This window comes from Pieris rapae, chromosome 7 (genome assembly GCF_905147795.1).
Source record: "Pieris rapae chromosome 7, ilPieRapa1.1, whole genome shotgun sequence".
Lineage (NCBI taxonomy): Eukaryota > Metazoa > Arthropoda > Insecta > Lepidoptera > Pieridae > Pieris > Pieris rapae.
The window spans coordinates 1,218,941-1,237,941 of NC_059515.1; the positions used below are offsets into that span (position 1 = coordinate 1,218,941).

General features: G+C 31.6%; 1 protein-coding gene across 2 annotated transcripts in view; it reads left to right on the forward strand.

Moving 5' to 3' along the window:
* LOC110994644 overlaps positions 1-19,001 on the forward strand; it is a 38,581-nt gene that overhangs the window by 9,622 nt on the left and 9,958 nt on the right. For both annotated transcript variants that reach the window (XM_022261431.2, XM_022261433.2), the window contains exon 2: positions 8,439-8,574. In XM_022261431.2, the coding sequence (XP_022117123.2) occupies positions 8,439-8,574 (136 nt within the window). The remainder of the gene's footprint in view (positions 1-8,438; positions 8,575-19,001) is intronic.

Here is a 19,001-nt window from a genome sequence, read left to right on the forward strand (position 1 = left end):
TAGATGGAAAAAGGATCATGAAACAGATTCAGAAATCTGAGGCCAAGACCTAAAGAGGTTGTAGCGCCACTGATTTTAATTATTATTATTAAATCAAGAAAAGCAATCAATTTAAAACATTTTGATGACAATTTTTCTATTAGTGCCAGAACATTGACTGCGTAAGATGCTTCCAGACCGGATTCTTTATCTATAATAAAATACCTAACAACATTTGGAATAATTCTGATTGATTGCCTCATAGAAAGTCGAGCATTTTCACCCCTAGTTACGCGTGCTCGGTCGTGACAAAAGTAGGGAAAAGTATTATAAAGATAAGGTTACGGTCTATTAAAAGTGAAATGAATTTGTGTAAAACCGTAACTAATACCGGTTAATTCAATTCGAGTTACCGTAATAAGTTAAGAATGAACGGGCAAAAACCGATAGTCAAAGTCGACGTTTAACATGATCTTTGATGTTACTTTAACGATTACTTACTTTTACTTTTAATAATAGCTCTTGAAGCTAGTGTCTATGAATTTAACCGGCGACGTACCAGCGATGAGTGGAATATATTTAATATATCATAGAGACAGGGATAGGTATGACTTCTAAAATTTATTGGATTTTGAAATACAGTTGTGTTGAAAAAAATATCTTGAATTTGTCATAGGAATATAAAATAACACATGTATTAATAAAATCAATTTCACTCCGTTGTTGATCGAATACAAATATAATAACATACAACTCAATTTAATTCTTATTAAAGTACTCTCCTATGGCCAATTTATTTTATAATTTTATTATATTTTTATTTAATACATCCAGAGATCCCATATACATTTCTACAAACAAGCCAACTGTTACTACCATACTGATAAATGATAAGTTAAATTATTGGGTTAACACGAGTCACTGTGCGGTTTAATTTAATGGATTGTACTTTCCCAGTATTAAAAGCCTACTAACGGTTCAACTTTGACACGAAAGTCAAAAGCCTTTCTCAGGTTCTCACAAAAATTGGTTAACAATGCCCTACACAACAACGATTACTACAAGCCGTACATAGTTATACTGTTACTTGGAAAATATTGTTACATTCTTAAAAATATCAACCCGTATATACTGAAAAATACACTTGTAGAGTCTATATAAAAAGATATTGCAGCGTCGATCGTATCGTATGAGTATCGATAAAAATTTTGTATTTTAATCTTCAAATGACCAAGGGTCATGTACTGTTCTTACATTTTTATTTTTCGGTAGCGGTTCACGCCTGACAGAAGTTCTAAATAGATAAAAATAAAATCCTGTTTACTTCTTACAAAATCGAAGAAACCTACTACACCCTTTTTAGATATGGGTCTCAGATATCTATTTCATGATCATTTGTCAATCTGATAAGCAAGTATCCATCTGTGCCGGTCACAAGCCTACCAAGTTCCTACTGAGGTACCTAAGTAGGAAAGTAGTACCGAAAGTTTCTACACCAGCTTTTTCTCTTGGCCTACAGCCTCTGTCTTCTATGCCGATGAGTAGGGATGCCTACAGATTAAAATTTAATGACGTGGAATAAGTGATACCTGTCTATCTTATGCTCCATAATAAACGTATTTTTTTTAGGAATCTTGTCTAATTAATGTATGGACTAACTCAATTCGCGATTATCAGCTATACACAAGAACATATCAATTGTCTTACATCTGCATAGTAAGGTCTCAAATCGGATAGGGCGCGTGCGCGGTCAACGACCAAGCCATTGCGTCGCGCACGCCGCGATGCGGTCGTGAGCGCACTTCGACGCATAGACAACTTCATGAAGCGTCACTGAGAAATCTATGAGCAATTATTTACATAACTAATTAACGACTCACGTTGTGTTTATGCATTCAAGATTGTACATATACCTAGAAGTTCTATGTTCTTCATAATCATTTGAGAATAGAACACCAGAAAAGAGTCTTCCCTTAATAGAGACTGTAGTATGTAGTAATTTTATTAACAAGGGCATCCCATCGTTACATTTGTACCTTCTTTAGGAAGGCGTTTTGGTTATATCTCACCGATTTCCAGATTGAGCATTCTAATAAAGCTAGGTCTGGATATCCATAGTCGCTCCCCTCACATTTTAAAATCGATTTTATTTTAGTTTTGTTATTTAAATTGTTTTGTTTAATATTTGTAATCTTCGTATATGTCATGTTTGCCTATAAATGCTTGCCACATTAAACACTATATTCTGGTTCTTTTACTAATGTATCAGTGTTCCGAGCTTTGGAAAGCTTTTAACAAATAAAAAAATGTGTACTTATGTACACGCGTTAGAAGTTATACTTCTTTGGCATATGGAAAAAAATAACTAAAATGTAGTAGTGATTAACGAGAAATACTACTAAATACTATCACCGTCGTATATAAAATTTATTTAAAAGCATCAAAATAATATTTATTTATTTACACTGTTTAATTGTTCTGTTCCCAACCACGTGTTCTAAATATAAAAATACTAGAATATACAACTTGAACATAGTTATCGATTTCCATGCCACCTAGACCAGGTAAAAATTCACTATCATTATTTTTCTCCAACGCGCCAAAAGAAGTATAACTTCAAAAATATTGGTTCTTAGGTATATCAAATACAAATTTGACATAAGAACCAAAAAGAAGACATTAGTAAATACGGTTAGATTTCAATTACCTACTTATTAGTCTTAAGTTATGCAAGTTTGTAATGTTCCATGTTGCCCCAGTGAAGAAAGATTAAAATTTTAAAAGTTTATTAAAATATTCACATTATTTATGAGTACAAACAATAAACAAGTAAAGAACACATTCTCAAATAAAATTAAAACGTTTCTTCAAGCTCAGCATTCGCGCCTTGTGAGCTTCCGGTGAGTTAAATGCACTTTATATTTATGGGAATATAAACTCAATTACAATGGGTTACAGTACTGATTTACGTAAACGTCTTTGTATGTTGAATCATAATATTTGTAGTTTCGTGCACACTCGCTGAGAACGGGTCTTAAATACTAATAGCTAATAGTGAGGAGGCCGCTGTGTGAAGCCTGGGAAGTGCCCAGGAATCTTCTTAGCGTCTGGAAGGAGCTAGGCTAGCTTAATTAGCCAGGACTTTATGCACAACTTACAAAATAAGCGTCTAATAATTGTGAAAATTTAGTCCACACTATTGAGGAATTTCAAAGTAATATTTTTTTTAGTTTTATAATTAACATGGGTTTGTACATCTATACTTATAAAGAGGAAACATTTGCGTTTTTGTGTGTATGTAATATTTTCACACAAAAACTACTCGACCGATTTTTAAAATTATTTCACCGTCCGCGTCAGAAGACACCTTCACTGACTAACATATATTCTATTAGATTACAAAAATAGGATTCTAATATATAAATTCAATAATATAACCCGAGATGTAAAAATGTTCATAAAAAACCGTCATCGCATACGTTGTGGAATATGTTATGTATTGATCAATATCTACAAAATAATGTTTTACATAAATCAACTTGCAATTTGTAAAATGGTTTGATGAAAAAAAAACTTCACACTAAATCAATCACCAGTCTTAGAAAGCGTAATAAACAAAGGTAAATCAAAAGTAATAAATTATACCACAACTCCGAATGTTCACTTGTGGTTCCCTGTTCATGTAAGAATGTAACCACAGACTTCCGCATACCACGGGTAGAATGTTCCAACGAAATCCTATCATCTTCAAATTAATTAACCATAGATAGGAAAATTGCTAAACGATTCAATTTACTATTGAACTTCAATCTAAAATTCTCTAGAAAAATCGATAAAGAAATGATTCTTGTCTGCTTATTAACACTTTATTAATAGTAAAATTAAATCCAGTAAATATTCAGTCAACTTCACTCAACATAATCGACAATAAGCAAAACCTTAAAAGAATAAATTTTTACAAGTAGATGCTTTTGGAATATTAGATTTTTTTTAGATAAAGTAATTTTGAATAAAGCATGTCTAGTATAAACTAAAATTAGAATAATTTTATTACATTTTTTTTTGTAAAATTTATGTTCCCATATAATTGTCATGGATTTCAGAATATATAGATCGTAACTTAGAGTATTGAAATGCATTATCTGTGATGTGGTGAACTTTAATAAATAAATATTACAAATGTTTAGGGAGGTAACTATGTCTTCAATTTCTGTGGTGAAGCTGTTTATAAGAGAACAATGCCTGGTATCCAATCTTTACGTAAAACCTCTATAATTTGTGACAGGAGTGTGACAATATTTTACGCTCTCGTAAACATACAAGAATCTTGTTAATTATATCATAATCGCTATGCTAATTGATTTAATAATATGTAGTGTTTGAAGAGGTTGATGTCATTCGTGTAGTGAAAATTTAATTATATATCGTACACATATGCGTGTGGCGTGACATTAAATTATAATAATAATATAATCGGCAAAAAATATCCACAGATATGAATAAGCTTCAACGTTTATAGAAAACCTGACTGCTAACGGATGCAACTTTTAACACTCGTAGCACGTACGATAGCTTTGCTAAGTATTTGTGAATGTATCAGTTTCATTTTTCTTTGATTATGTTTTTTGTTATGTGTGTGTGTTTTTGTTTGTAATGAATGTTATGTCTATGTCTTCATAATTGTATTTTACCAGTATGCAAGCCGCTGGTGTTGAATAGATTTCTTTGTGAGATGCTGGTGCTTTTAATAGATATTCTTTGGTAACCGGCTCACCAACCACGGATAGAACATATACAAAAACATAACTAAAGTATTAAACAAAATAAAACTAAAGCATGAATGTTGAGGGTGTGTAAAATAATTTAAAGTATCTAACCGCTTAATCGTTAGCATGTTTATTAACCATACTTTCACGTCGCTCCATAAAATTATAACGATCTATTGTCGGTCAATTGAAAAATAAAAATCATCTCCATGATAATAAACACTATGAATAGTTGCGGTTACCCGGAAATAGTTCTATTAAATCTGTTGGGATATTGGTAACGAAGTTGTTAACTGACATTAGCGGAATTACAAAACGTACCGAGGTTGTAATCATGTTAAAAGAATGGTAACTATGGTAACGAATACCTTCTTGGTTATATTTAATTACTTGTTTAATTGATTGTAAATTACAACATATAAGTTTCGCCAATTAGTCATGTACTTGATGCTAGAGTTTTTGTCTAATATATTATTGAGTTATGCGCTGTATGCTGAAATACAGGTTCACACCACGTTCAGCGTCAGATAAACCTGACTAATTATGTTTATATAACCAGCGCAATTATATATAAGTTTTTCCTGTGAAACAAACTTGAAATAAATTATTATTATTATCAGTTTTATTATTATTATTTAGAAGTACTTAAGTCAAGTTTATCTGAAGTTTCTAAATTAAGAATTGGAGAATAAGTTAAACATTTCTTTTAGTTTTTTTTTGTCAAAAATACCTTTAAGGTGACCTTTAATTTCTTATAAGATACCCGTCGCCTAATCGTTATACGTCAAATTCAGGGTAGGAGTGTCTTACCCAAAAGAAAATTAACATTTTACTCCACTTCCTTATAAGAAACTAAATAATAAATTTACTAAGTATACAAAAGGTTTCAATATCAAAGAACTCCAAATCGATCTTACATATTAATATAGTTTCAAAGTAATGGGGAATGTACGTGAAATATCAAACACTCCAGCCCTCCTGCACTGAATAATTTCACAGCTGAATAATTTACACTTTCGTTTCGAATTGTTGCTTTAAATTTTAATTTCGATCGATCCTCAGCAGTTCTCCTTAGCGAAGAATTCTATAAATTGTGTGTCAAGTACGAATAATGTAGTAATATAACTATAGCAAGATACGCACATTCGTTAGTTACATTAATACTATTCGAAACTGAACGTCACCTCGCTGGTTCAAGTTTTTTAGTTGAAATAACATCCAAACAAGATGTTTGTTTTGTTTATTTTTAATGAATAAACTACAAAATTACTGGGCCAAATATAACCAGACATTAAGGATAATAATGCAAGGAATATAGGTATATATAGGAATATTTATTTACAAAATTTATACCATTTTATTTTATAGAGCAGTCCGCTACTAAAATAACTATAATCTTATGTCAATTGTCAAATGCAGTTGTTGTTTTTGATAGTGACAGTTAATTACAACACTAAGTAAAAACATTGCAAAATGTACCTTTTTCTTTTCTCACAGTGATAATAAAGAATAATCCAGGGGTGTAAATAGCGTCTGTTTCGTTAATCACATACCAAAAATTAGCATGCTTCTTTTGTTTTAGTTGTGTTTACACAGGTTTCGCGGTTTAAGACACTTAGTATATTTTCGTTGTACCATATTTGAAATAAAATTTTTAGTTTACCCTATATAATAATTGTGTGATAGATCATAAGCGTAGGATAAAGGATATCCTAATAGTCGCGTAGACACGTTAAGATTACAGCAATTTACTAGTGAGACAATGCAAATTCTTAAATTAAATAGGTTACAAGTGGCAACATAAATCAGTCTTCTAATGCGTATACTATCTTTTTTAACTATAATAAAGTTCAGGGAAAATGGATCACAGATAACACAATCCGAGCTACATATATGCTATTTGTATAGTAGTTTCCTAAAATACATAATCATTTTTCGATAGTATTGAACAAAACACAATAATATAAATTCGTTTATTAATTGGAGACGGCCTTATACACGCCTCAACTACTAAAGACAATAGAAGATGAAACAGCTGTTAAAATGTTTATAAAGGGTTTCATCAATTTTCGGGCAAAGAAAAATGATTTTGGTATTGTTACATATTCGTATAAATCTTCCCCTTTAATCAGTGGGCTCAGTCAAAATGTGAAAATAACACTATAAACAAAATAAGAACGATTTTCTTTTTAAAGTTTAAATGGCGGCTGTCCACAGAACTAAGGGTGGCATCTAGAGCTCTATGTATGACACCTGTCAAATTAAATACGTTTTTGACTTACGGGAGCCATATTCATATTTAGTCTCGAGTCTTGACAGTGAAACAGTCTTTTGTTTTGCGTGCGTACGCATAGATACTTGTTACTTATGTATATAGTCAGACCCAAGGTCAACGAGCTCAGGAGAGGTCTTATTGTAGAAAAGGACAATTAACTCTTTTTGTATAAAATTGCACAAAGGCGACACAAAGCGAAATTGTCAACCGAGGTATTTTCGTTTATAGATTTTTTTACATAATTGATTGATAGCTTGCAGTTGTCGATGTTTCAATTTGTTTTTTGGATACGTTTTTGGCTGAAAGAATTTGTCAAGAAGCAGTTTAGTGATTTGGCAAATTTTTGGGGTGTTTAATGTATATAAAAAAACTGTAGGTAATTTTTTTGCGGTAAAATTGCGGTGTCTATTACTAATTTTGACATATAATCGTATTAATAATCTCCGAAAGGACTAGATCGATTCTTATGAAATTTTGTATGCATATTCAGTAAGTCTGAGAGTCGGCTTCTATTTTTTATTTGTTACTAAAAATTTATGAGTTGAACTCTTATACAGCAATCACAGAAAAACCTAAAACAATTTTGTTCCGGATAACAGAACTGCCTTTGGGGTATCCTAGCAAATGGTTCCATGTTGGTATGTACAAATGTAGGCTTAGTCAAATCACATTATGGAGAAACGAAGTTCGCCGGGCATCTCGTATTCTATAGAAAAATTGCAAGACACGTTAACGCATTTAAGTGATAAATGCGAATCATTAGCAGCCATTTAAGAGATAACCCCAAGGGAATCTACCCTCGTTTACTTTAACTTAGTGAGGCTGGAGTGTCATCATCATTAAAAGCAGGTCCAAATCACTGTATATTTTAATATGGTGCCATTTAACAACTATTCTAATGTATATAGCACTCTTCTACCTCATAATTAGCTTATATATAAATTTTACTTTGTTATTATATATATTTTTTAATTTTAGATTAGTACCTATTCGTTAATTTTAGTTCATGTCATTTTATGTGTTTTTAATTGTTTATGCACTTGGAACAGTGACTTTACCAGGAATTCCTTTTTGAAATCGCTTGTCATATACATAAGTGCGCCCTTGCCAAATAACTTATGTAGTCCGGTTTTCTTATGTTTATGTTATTTATGCACCCAGACTCTACAATAATATTAAAATACTTATTTGTCTCTTAGTTTCAAATTGAAAATTATATATACTTTGGTTGAAACAAATACATTTTTTTAATTTGTAATCGTTATGAATGTAAGCAAGAATGTTTTTTTTAACTAAGCACACATAATTTTTTTAAAACTATGTTGTTAAGAAAATGCAACTAAATTCCCAACCCAGACTGACTGACATTCATAAAAAAGTATTTCAAAGTAACTCTAGTCATCTTAAATAATTTACAGATAGTGCATGGTGACTTGCTCGGATCGCGATGTCGTCTCAGCTCAGACTGCAGGGTGTCCAATGCGCAGTGTATAAGAGGCTCCTGCACCTGTCAACCTTACTTCGCACAAGTTGACAACGCCACTTGTCTTGAATGTAAGTGATTTCACGTGTTCATATTATTTATTTCGTAATCCTACAGCTAACATCATTACACAGTATAAAACAAAGTCGCTTTCTCTGTCCCTATGTATGTTTAAATCTTTAAACTATGCAATGGATTTTGATGCGGTTTTTTTAATAAATAGAGTGATAGAGGTAGGTTTATATGTTTAATAACATCCATTAAATAGTGCAGAAATATTGATTTTTTAAGGTTTCTTTCTATTGTGATGTCGTAAAAAATTACATTTTTTCCGCTTACTTTGTGCAAACCCTACGGGACTTATCAAAATAATTTTCTAAGTATTGAACACATTGAAAAGGTCTACAGAAAACTCCGCCATGGTATATGTCTATCTCTTATATCTTATCTCGCCATGGTATATGATATCCCACAATGACATTTTTTGTCATTTACTTTTTACAACTAATGGCTAATTTTCGAAGCGATTTTAAACAATACAGTATTAATCCTTATCGAATAAAAACCTTACATTTTTGATTTAATAGAGATCTATATGGCCCTTTACAGTATATGATGTAAATGAATATTTTCGATAATATTACAGATTTAAAAATATCGTAGCGTTTGAGGCGGTACCGGCCGGGACGGAGGCCGCGGTTCTATAGCAATACTTTATAAAAACGTGCTTTTTATCAGCATTGCACCCGTGCGAAAAAGTGTATTTTTAATTATATGAGAAACTTAATATATACGTGTATCTCCACGTCGCCAACAGCCTTCCTAATTTTAGTCTACTAGACTTAAACTGATATGTACCTGTAATACCGTTTTAAATTGGTTAAGCACGCTAATATTACGAATTTCAGACGGTAATTAAGTTTAGTTAAGTAATTAACAAGTAATTGCACAACCTCGTACTTAATAGACATTCTTCAAATAATTTGTACGTTGCTTCGGCAAGATAAGTAAACTCGCTCGACGAGTATTGCGAGTATTGTGTTTTTGATTTTTTTGAATGAAAGGCTAAATAATTGCCATTAGAGACAATTATTTAAATGTTTTATCGTGGGCTTTGAGCGCGGCGACCGAATCAAGAAATTCCGTGACGAAAATAAAACCTAACATATGATGAAGTAATATAGGGCGCGTAAGAGCGGGACAGAACACAAACTACATCTCACATCGGTCTGGCGTAATCGGTTGCCCGGCTGTGAACAGTTTGAGGGTTGGGGATTGAACCTCAGAGATGAGAGTCGCACGCCACTAGGCTAAACAGCTAACACAGCGCTCTACATAAAAATATTTAACATAGTCCAATATATACATAAAAATTATTTAATACAGTTTTTCAAGTATCATTTCAAACTTATTATCGTCGAGTAATTCAAGCGTTTATCGTAATACACCTAACTTGTGGCTTCATTTCACTTTCACTCGTCCATTACAATAAGCGTCCGCGGAACTTTTTATCTCTGATCTCAAAAAACCATTACTCGTAGGCATTACCTAACTATCCATTCTCCAATAATTGTCGTTAAATTTCGGACAAATAAAATAGTAAATTTGTAGTACATAGTTACTATTCGATTGTTTCTAGAAGTCTATTTAAAATATTACGTAGGTAGCGAATTAGAAAACGCTGTATTTTATAAAATAGCACTTGTGGTTCTTGGATATCCTTAGCTTTTTTTTCTTGCCTAAAAAATACAAGAAAATCATCACAAATTTAACACACATAGCTTCATATCAATAAGTAAGGAATATATCAAATGAAAAAGTTAAACAAACAACCACAAAAAATAACAATAATAACTTTAAATGAAAAATATCAATAACAGTAATAAACAAAACTAAATGAAATCTTAAACCATATTAAGAGCCTGCAAAACAAAGTTACCGCTAGTTGGTATAGGCTATTGTAAAACACATCAAAATTTTCATATTATAAAATCAGTGTCGCTACAATCCTTGCCCAGCATGTACTGCCAATGGCAGTGCGATTTTCACGACATTATGTTATTGTTCACCGCACGAGTGAGAAACAAATGTGCCGATAGATTTAGAACTAAAAAAGAGTAGCTATTTGAAGTCATGTTGGAGCGACCCAGAGATTGAGCATTCAAATCCCAGTTCCAATGTTTTTTTCTTTCTAAGTATCCAATAAGTAAAAATACAAATGCTACAGAGCATTTTTTTATTATGTATATTTGAAACAAACTGCCTTTCCGTCTACAGCAAGATTAATTAGGTCGCAGCGACTTAAAAAGTAATTCGTTTAGCCCAATACATTCATTCTGATATGTATTTTACGTTCAATCCTTATATCGCAAACCAATAGATTGAAGATACTTTAAATCAATAAAATATACAGTTATAAACTATTAGTAACATTTTGATGGCGGAGTATGGGCAAAGTGTAATAAAATAAATTGTTTTGTGAAAACAATCCCACGCGTCTCGCTTTCTTCGTCCAATTCTTAAAAGGTTCTTGACGTTTGAGTTTCTGTGTGAATTAGATCCTTGTGTTTACGAGCTTTCTCTGAATGTACTTATGAACTTATGAACTTCTTTTTAATATGAATTTCTTCTTACATTTAACTCTGTGCTTTCGATGCTCTGGGAATAGAAACTCATAGGTTAGCCTATATTTAACTCAATGAATGAAGTAAGCGCTTCTTTCTTGACTCATAGACCATACGTAAGTGGTGAAAAATTTACTATAGTTAAAAAAATAATAATAATAAAATATTTAGTTTTTCTTTACATTAGAAATAAACATTAACATATTATTAGGGATTCAACAGGCGGCGATATTATTAGCGATATCTTGCAAATTTAGTAAGGAAAAAAAAATTAAAATAATTGTATACTTTACGCAGAAACTATAACGCTACTTTCATTCAAATAAAATATCCAATATCAAATCATTTATTTCAATTAGACCACCTGAAATGGCACTTTAAATAAAATACATATAAAGATGATTCTAGTTGCCCCTTCCAAAATGTAGTTTCTGTCGAAGAATGGGCAAGAAACTCCTCCTTTTAAATAAATACGTAAATACGTTTATCGATAAACTATTTTTAAACAGTAATTCCTATAAATAGCCCTAAAAAGCCCAAAAAGAGAACACTGAGGCAATTTTACACTTTCTCCTAATTCGATAAAGATGTCGTAAACATGTTCAATGATAAAGCAGCGGGCACGCTAGAGTATTTCCGCTACAATTTAACCAAGTACAATATCAATAAATCCTCATTCAGTCGCCATGCGTGCGTTTAACTTCACGTTAAACAATTTACCAGTAAATCAACGCGCCAGTAAAATGTTGCCATATGTTATCTGTAACTATCTTACATAGATAATTAATTTACTTATAATAACATCTTTATTTACCAATCAACGCCTTTACAAATTTAAAATAAAAATATTGTTAATAATCCTACCTACATCATACAATTTGTTGCCTCATATTAATGTCAGTTTCATGATAGTTTGTCAATCTAAGAGGCAAGTTGGTCTGACACTCGTCAACATTTTGGGTCTAATTCCGGTTTCCTCACAATGTTTTTCTTCCCGTTCGAGAATGTTAAAAGCGTACATAGACAGAAACGTACATAGTCCATTAGTGCATAGACAGGAATCGAACCTACCACCTCAGGGATGAGTTTAGCGCACGTGTTTGACACGATCAATTTGGGTATAAATATATGTATATAAGAATTAGTCGCCTCCAAATCGGCATTGATATAATTTTACGTAAAATTGATTACATTAAAATGAACCATCGTATCGACTGATTAACAGCTGTATTGTCAACAGTTGACTGTATCAATTTCGTAACAACTCCTAAAAGTTATTCACGGAAAAATATTACGACTTACTTTTCTTCATTATTACTATGACTTTGTTTTTATTAAGGATGTCTCTGTTTAATTTCCCAATAAATAAATAAATGACATTACAAGTACTCGTTATTTACAAGATCATCGTTTTTGGTAGGTTATACTTATACGAATTATATCAATATAGGAACAGTTAAAAAACTCAAAAGTAATAGTTATTGAAAAACCGGAATTGTTTTATCGTGACCGATTATAAATTCCATCAAATATTGATTTGCTCAATCGAGATCAAGATCAGAGCGAAATTACTTTGCATTTCGAAGAGGCTTATTTTAAAATTAACTTCGTTATTGGGTATTCATTAACTTAAGCGATACTTAAAAAATGCTAAATCACACCTTTCAGCTAAGTAGCTCTTGACGTTAGCTAGACGTTACAATTTTTAATATGTCATTAATAAATAATTAAATATTCTTCTCAACCATTATCGCGATATAGGAATAGGATTTAAAGAATATCGTTTCATAATGACAGTCAGTGGTATGTAAAATGTGTGGTTAAATTTATATGTATTAAATGTCATATGTATCTGTCTATACAGACATATTTGTTGTATATAAAGAAAGATAACTAAATATAAGAGAGGGTGAGTATAATAAGTACGAGATTTCTTCACCAAGAGACCTAACAAACAAACAAACAAAATATCTTTATTCATCTTAGTAAACAAGTACACTTAGGAATGTCAAAAAATTAAATTAATTGTAAATTTACATTGACTACCAGTTCGCAAGTCAAGGGCGGGCAACAAGATAAAGAAACATTCCGCCACTCTTTTCAATCCCCAAGTTTTTACTTGTTAGTCTGTTTGAAGACTTAAAGTTGTCTATGCCACTTTGAGAGGAGGCGATAAATAAATAAAACAGAGCAATATTCAAATCTGATTTATTGTTATAAAACAATATCTTAAATACTTCTTCCCCTTATTCAAACATACATAATATTATTCTTGTGTTGGTTTCTTCATATTCACCTAATGAAGTATAAGATAGTCGAGAGTCCAGGCAATTGGTCAATTATCAAATGAAAGATGATTTTTATGATTAAAGATTTGCGACAAAATTTAACGATTTTTATGATTTAAGTTTTTAAATCATTTTTGTAATGACAATTTAAATCATTTTAGATTAAAAAAAACATTCATTAATGTTTTTGCTAGTTTCTATATTTATTTGTTATAAAAACGTAACAAATAATTTATCCCTCTGTTAAATAGTATATACATTCCAAAACATTAACAAACCTTCCAAGCTTAGCTTATTTCAATAATAAAGAGGAGCCCAGACTTATCAAATAAATTGATCTTGTCGTCTCGAATTAAATTGCAATAAATTCTTTCAAGGTGTAGAATTTTTATTGTTATAATTATGTTGTCAGTGTTTGATTTTAGCTTGAATGAAACTAGAACCAAAGGTTTTTAGTTTCGAGTGAAGAGACGAATACAAAGAAAAATAGTTTTTTGTGGAGTAAAACAAACTGAACCTTACTCTACTTAGTATGTCATACTAGTTGAGTATCGAATGCAAGTTAGTTAGATTCTTTGTGTGTTAGTGTTTCTTTTTATAGAACAGGCGGCAAACGGGCAGAAGGCACACCTGATGTTAAGTTATACCGCCGCCCATGGACACTCTCAGAGGGCTCGCGAGTGCGTTGCCGGCCTTTTAAGAATGTTTAATACACGCCTATATGTGTAGTAATTCTTAGATATTGCTACGTCTTGAATGCACTTTTTTTAGATTCTTTTTTTGTGTTATTTTTAATACATGATTACGTAGAAACATATGTGTACTATTAAATTGTAGCTTTAATTAAATTTCAGTAATACAAATATATTCTGTTCAAAAGCCATTAAAATAAATGAAGTGATGCTAACAAAGAATATGCATAACTTATTATCACGCCACTTTGCACGTGCTCATATAAGAATCTTAATTTAATTTTTTACACCAAATTTTTCGTGGCGTAAAAACTTATTTAATTGTGAACGTAATTGCATTCGAGTTATCGAATAGCGGTCACTGTGACACAAATTCGGGCAAAGATAAAATCAAAGTATCGCAAAATTCGAATTATTTCACGGATGTTAACCCGTTCTAGATACGAAAATCTCAATGTTGGGTTAAATTATATTGATTTTGCGTACTGTAAAATTGCGCTAATAATTTGAAATTAAAAAAAATATTTTTTGTACACGAGAGTTTTATTACGCAAACCATTTTTTTTCGTCTTAAGTTCATGTGTTTAAGTCTGACTTATAACGCCCAATAGCACTGGCATCTCTATTTTTCATAGAAAAGTAAGTTCTTTTTGACTGACATGAAAGACATGTTCTATTGTAATAAACTTTGAGGTTTGTTTAATATTCTTAATATGCACGACTTCTGGATTGACGGTGACTTAAATAATCACAGCCCTAATAAGGAAAATAAAATAAGGCCTGTAATTCTATCAGACCAGCTCTTCAGTGACCTCTCTTTTTCTGGGAAGTAACCGTTATTTTCTTCGTCCAAATGGCATTGCGTTATTGTATATCCTGTTTCATTTTGGACTTTATTTTTGGAGTGTGGTAATAGCGTCTATAATTTTATTTTTTTTATTATATAAATATTACGTTTCATATATATTAACCATGTTTTATAATACCATCATCAATGGCTATAGATCCTCTTCGCCCATCGCAATCTTTTTCGTGCTTCTTGCGTCAAACATTTGTTTTGAGGTGCTTGACAACTCCGTTCAACCAACGCAGCCTTGTCTACGGGATATTTATATATTAAAATTTAATAAATCGGTGGAAAATATAATGTACCTATTTACTGTAGTTAAGTTCACTAAGAATCCCTCCCCCATATGCAATACCCCCATACTCACAATAATTCCATCTGCCTCGTCTCACACGAAGTGAGGAAATATTTGAAGAGGCGGGAAGCCTTTAACTTAGTTTAGCATTAACAGTCTTTGAAATATTAAGTATTAATTATCGTTTGTTAATACATTTCAGTTTTATGTATTTTTTGTGTATTAATACTTGTTTATGTTTCATATATATTATAGTTTATCTCTGTAATATATTTTGGCTTAGTAAATTGTCTAAGTGTTTTGTTTAAAATATGTATGTTATCTGTAATATTACTTATAAATGAATAAACATTGAAAGCATAAAATGTAAATCAGTTATGATCTTTATCATGAAAACTTTTTCTATTAGATTATTCATTCACTTCAATTATGTGCAGTTGATTAACTCACAGCATGTTTTTGTCGGCATTAAACGGATTAGCTTATCAATAACATCAACATGTACTTCTGTCTTAGTTAATTAACGTTTTTGTACCTATATGATTTCCGGAACGATTTATCAATAGATAAATAATTGTTGTAATAGAATTTAATTTATTTTCAATCATAAGAGTTGGTTTCCTTCGATGATAATCTCAGAAACTACTGGTTCAAATACGTCTTGTGTTGGAAAGACAAAATTCTAGCGTGCCAAATTGCTTTGTAAGTTTGGTCAACAAACTGCAAAGTTCTTTAAAGTCTAACGCCCAAACCCAATAACCTATCTCAATCCATTTTTGACCATCTATGATAGACTTTTTAATACAAATATTAACAAAAGTGTGCCAATAACCAATCGATGGATTATAATAGCTTATTTAATTCCTAACTCCTTATATAATTGTATGCATACACGTTTTAGTACTTAAAAATAAATGTAACGCACTTGCGAGCCTTCTTGCAATATGAGTGACCATGGGCGGCATGGCTCAACGTGGTAAGCCTCCTGCCCATTTACCTCCCATTACATTAAAAAATATGGAAATTTCGACAGAAATGTGTATATATCTATAATGAATGTTACAAGTTATTTAAAATAGGCAATAAATAGTAACATTACAGTTACGTACGTACTATGAATTTAAAAATAAATAATTGCTATTCAACGTACGTGTCTAGCGCCCTTGTATCACAGAACGTTCAAATATTTTTTGAATAAATTACGTTTTTGGGTCATACATTATTCTATTAAAGCATGAAAATATAGGGTCCGAATATGTTTTTGTCCCATTCAATGTCAAGACCCTTGGCCAGTTCCTAGCGCTATATTATATTAAGGCAATAGCAAAAAGGTTAGTTGACATCACAGGAGGCCGTAGAGCTGGCAGCTACCTCGGACAAATAATTAGTCTGGCTATTCCAAGGGAACATTACCAGCATCTTCGGAACCTTGCATTAAGGGACTCCTTTTAATAATATATTTTAGTGATTTCATATGGAACATGGTGTAGTGGTTGCAGCTCCTTACAAGCATTGTGTAAAAAAAAAACTTGGCGATTAAAAAGAGTGGCGGAGAGTTTATTGCCAGTTCTTCTCTTCCGTTCTACGCCCTTGATTTGAGAACTGGCAGTAAATGTAAAATTAAATTCATTTAATATTTCTTTTTTTGACGTTCATAAGTGTACATTGTTACCTACATGAATAAATAAATTTTGAATTTGAATTTTGAATTTGATTATATAAGGTGAGGTTATTACAATTTACATCATAATAATATATTATTTTATACCTATACTAAATAACATAGGAAGAATGTGAACTCTGTCTACGATCTAACGGAGCATTGTCGACCAGCTGACTGGCCCCAATGCCCCAATGCCCCAGTGGCTAAGGCCGAGAAGTTTCATAATATATCTTTAGCGGTCGGAATAACTTTGTTAGTGCAACTCAGGGTATGCTGTCATTTATGCTATATATTGTAGGTACACAAATATAAATAGGAAATATTTGTACATTGTACATATATTTAACATGGGCCCCGGGTTTTCCGATATAAAGCTCAGTCAAGACATGCGGTTCCCGGCTGAACCACCGGCCAGTCTACTTACCAGTAGAATACTTCATTATCCCATAGTACCATTAGCTATTTCTCAAATAGTAAGACCTTACGAAAATATTTAGAAGTAAGTTTTCGATGCAAAAGCTTTGTATATTTTTTGTTAGAACTATTTCATTATTTGTGTACTTAAACAACACCCATCTCTTTTAATTTCAAGTATTTTAAACTAGTGTTAAATTTTATGTTATTATCAATATCAGAAATCTTGTAATAGGAGTCTAATTTTTACTCTTTATCTAAGTACTATTTAGTGAATAATACTAATTTATTAGGAGCGTTGTTTGAACCTGTCCTGATACATCAACTTTTACTGTTGAAGAAATAATGCTCAATTTGCCTTATTATTATTGTACCCATAGTGTAAAAAGTGCTCATGGCAACATATTTATCATCAAAAATATTTACAGTAACAGTTTGAACTTTTTCACCTACTTACATTTTACATGTAAAAACCTCATAACGCATAGTTTCACATCACGATCTAGATTAAATGTTTCATCGTGACTGATATGTTCAAGTTAATTTGCGATTTGCCCGTACTATATTTATTTATTTATTGTATACATAATCTTTAATAGCAAGGAGTTGGTCTGGTGGAAACATAAAATGGACACAATTTTTCTGTCCACTAGGACGTTGAACATATTTATATAATTAAATTATATACACACTAAGGCCAGTGACATAATATACAATTAACATTTTTACCATTAAACCATCAAAAATTGCAGGAACAACGTACTAAACCAATTGAAAAATTGTCGCTCCATAGATAATGTCGTTTATGTTGACTTCACAGTGTTTTAATAAGTCAACATATGACACGGTTAACCAAAATGACACTGATACGGTAGTATCTGCCTAACTATCTGTATGGAGTAGCAACTGGACCATCTTGGGTATCGACCCAAAAGCTTTTGAGGCGTGCTGGCGGCGAATGCAAAATGCTAAGAATACCATAAACTGCAAAGGGCACCAATACATCGATCCTGGCCAAACGCCGCATATGTTGGTCTGTCTACCTTATGAAGACAGCGACTTATATTTTATTTCGGCCATAAAATGAGTTTCTTTATCTCTAATATAAATATTTCGAACTGTTTAAATATTTCGTGAATGTTCTTTATTATTTATTTAAATTATGGACGTTAAATTTACTGTCATTTACCAAATAAAGAGCGTGAAGCGAGCAAGAATTGGCAGAATACTTAACGCCACACGTTAAAAGTAACATATTTGTTGTATAATTAACGATGCATTTTTAAATAAAGCTTGTATGCTTGTTATATGCTTGGTTATGTTTAGACTAAAGAAACATTTGATAAAAAACCTACATACAATATGTATTTTTAATATACCATCAATATTAAAAAGAATTATTTTTCCGCCAATCGTATTAATTTGTTATAGACATAACATTTATTATTAACACACACAGGAACATACAAAACAACAATAATCAAAGATAAAAAATAATGAGAGATAAAAAAAAAATTAAGAACTCCTCGATATCCTCTATCATCTATATAGTCGATATCCTCGGGTATCGAAAAACCACCATCAAATACACATAATTGCATGACAAGCCATGAAGAACCGCAAATTAAACTAGCCGGCAAATATTGAACTTGGTAACATCAGGTCAGGGTTCACG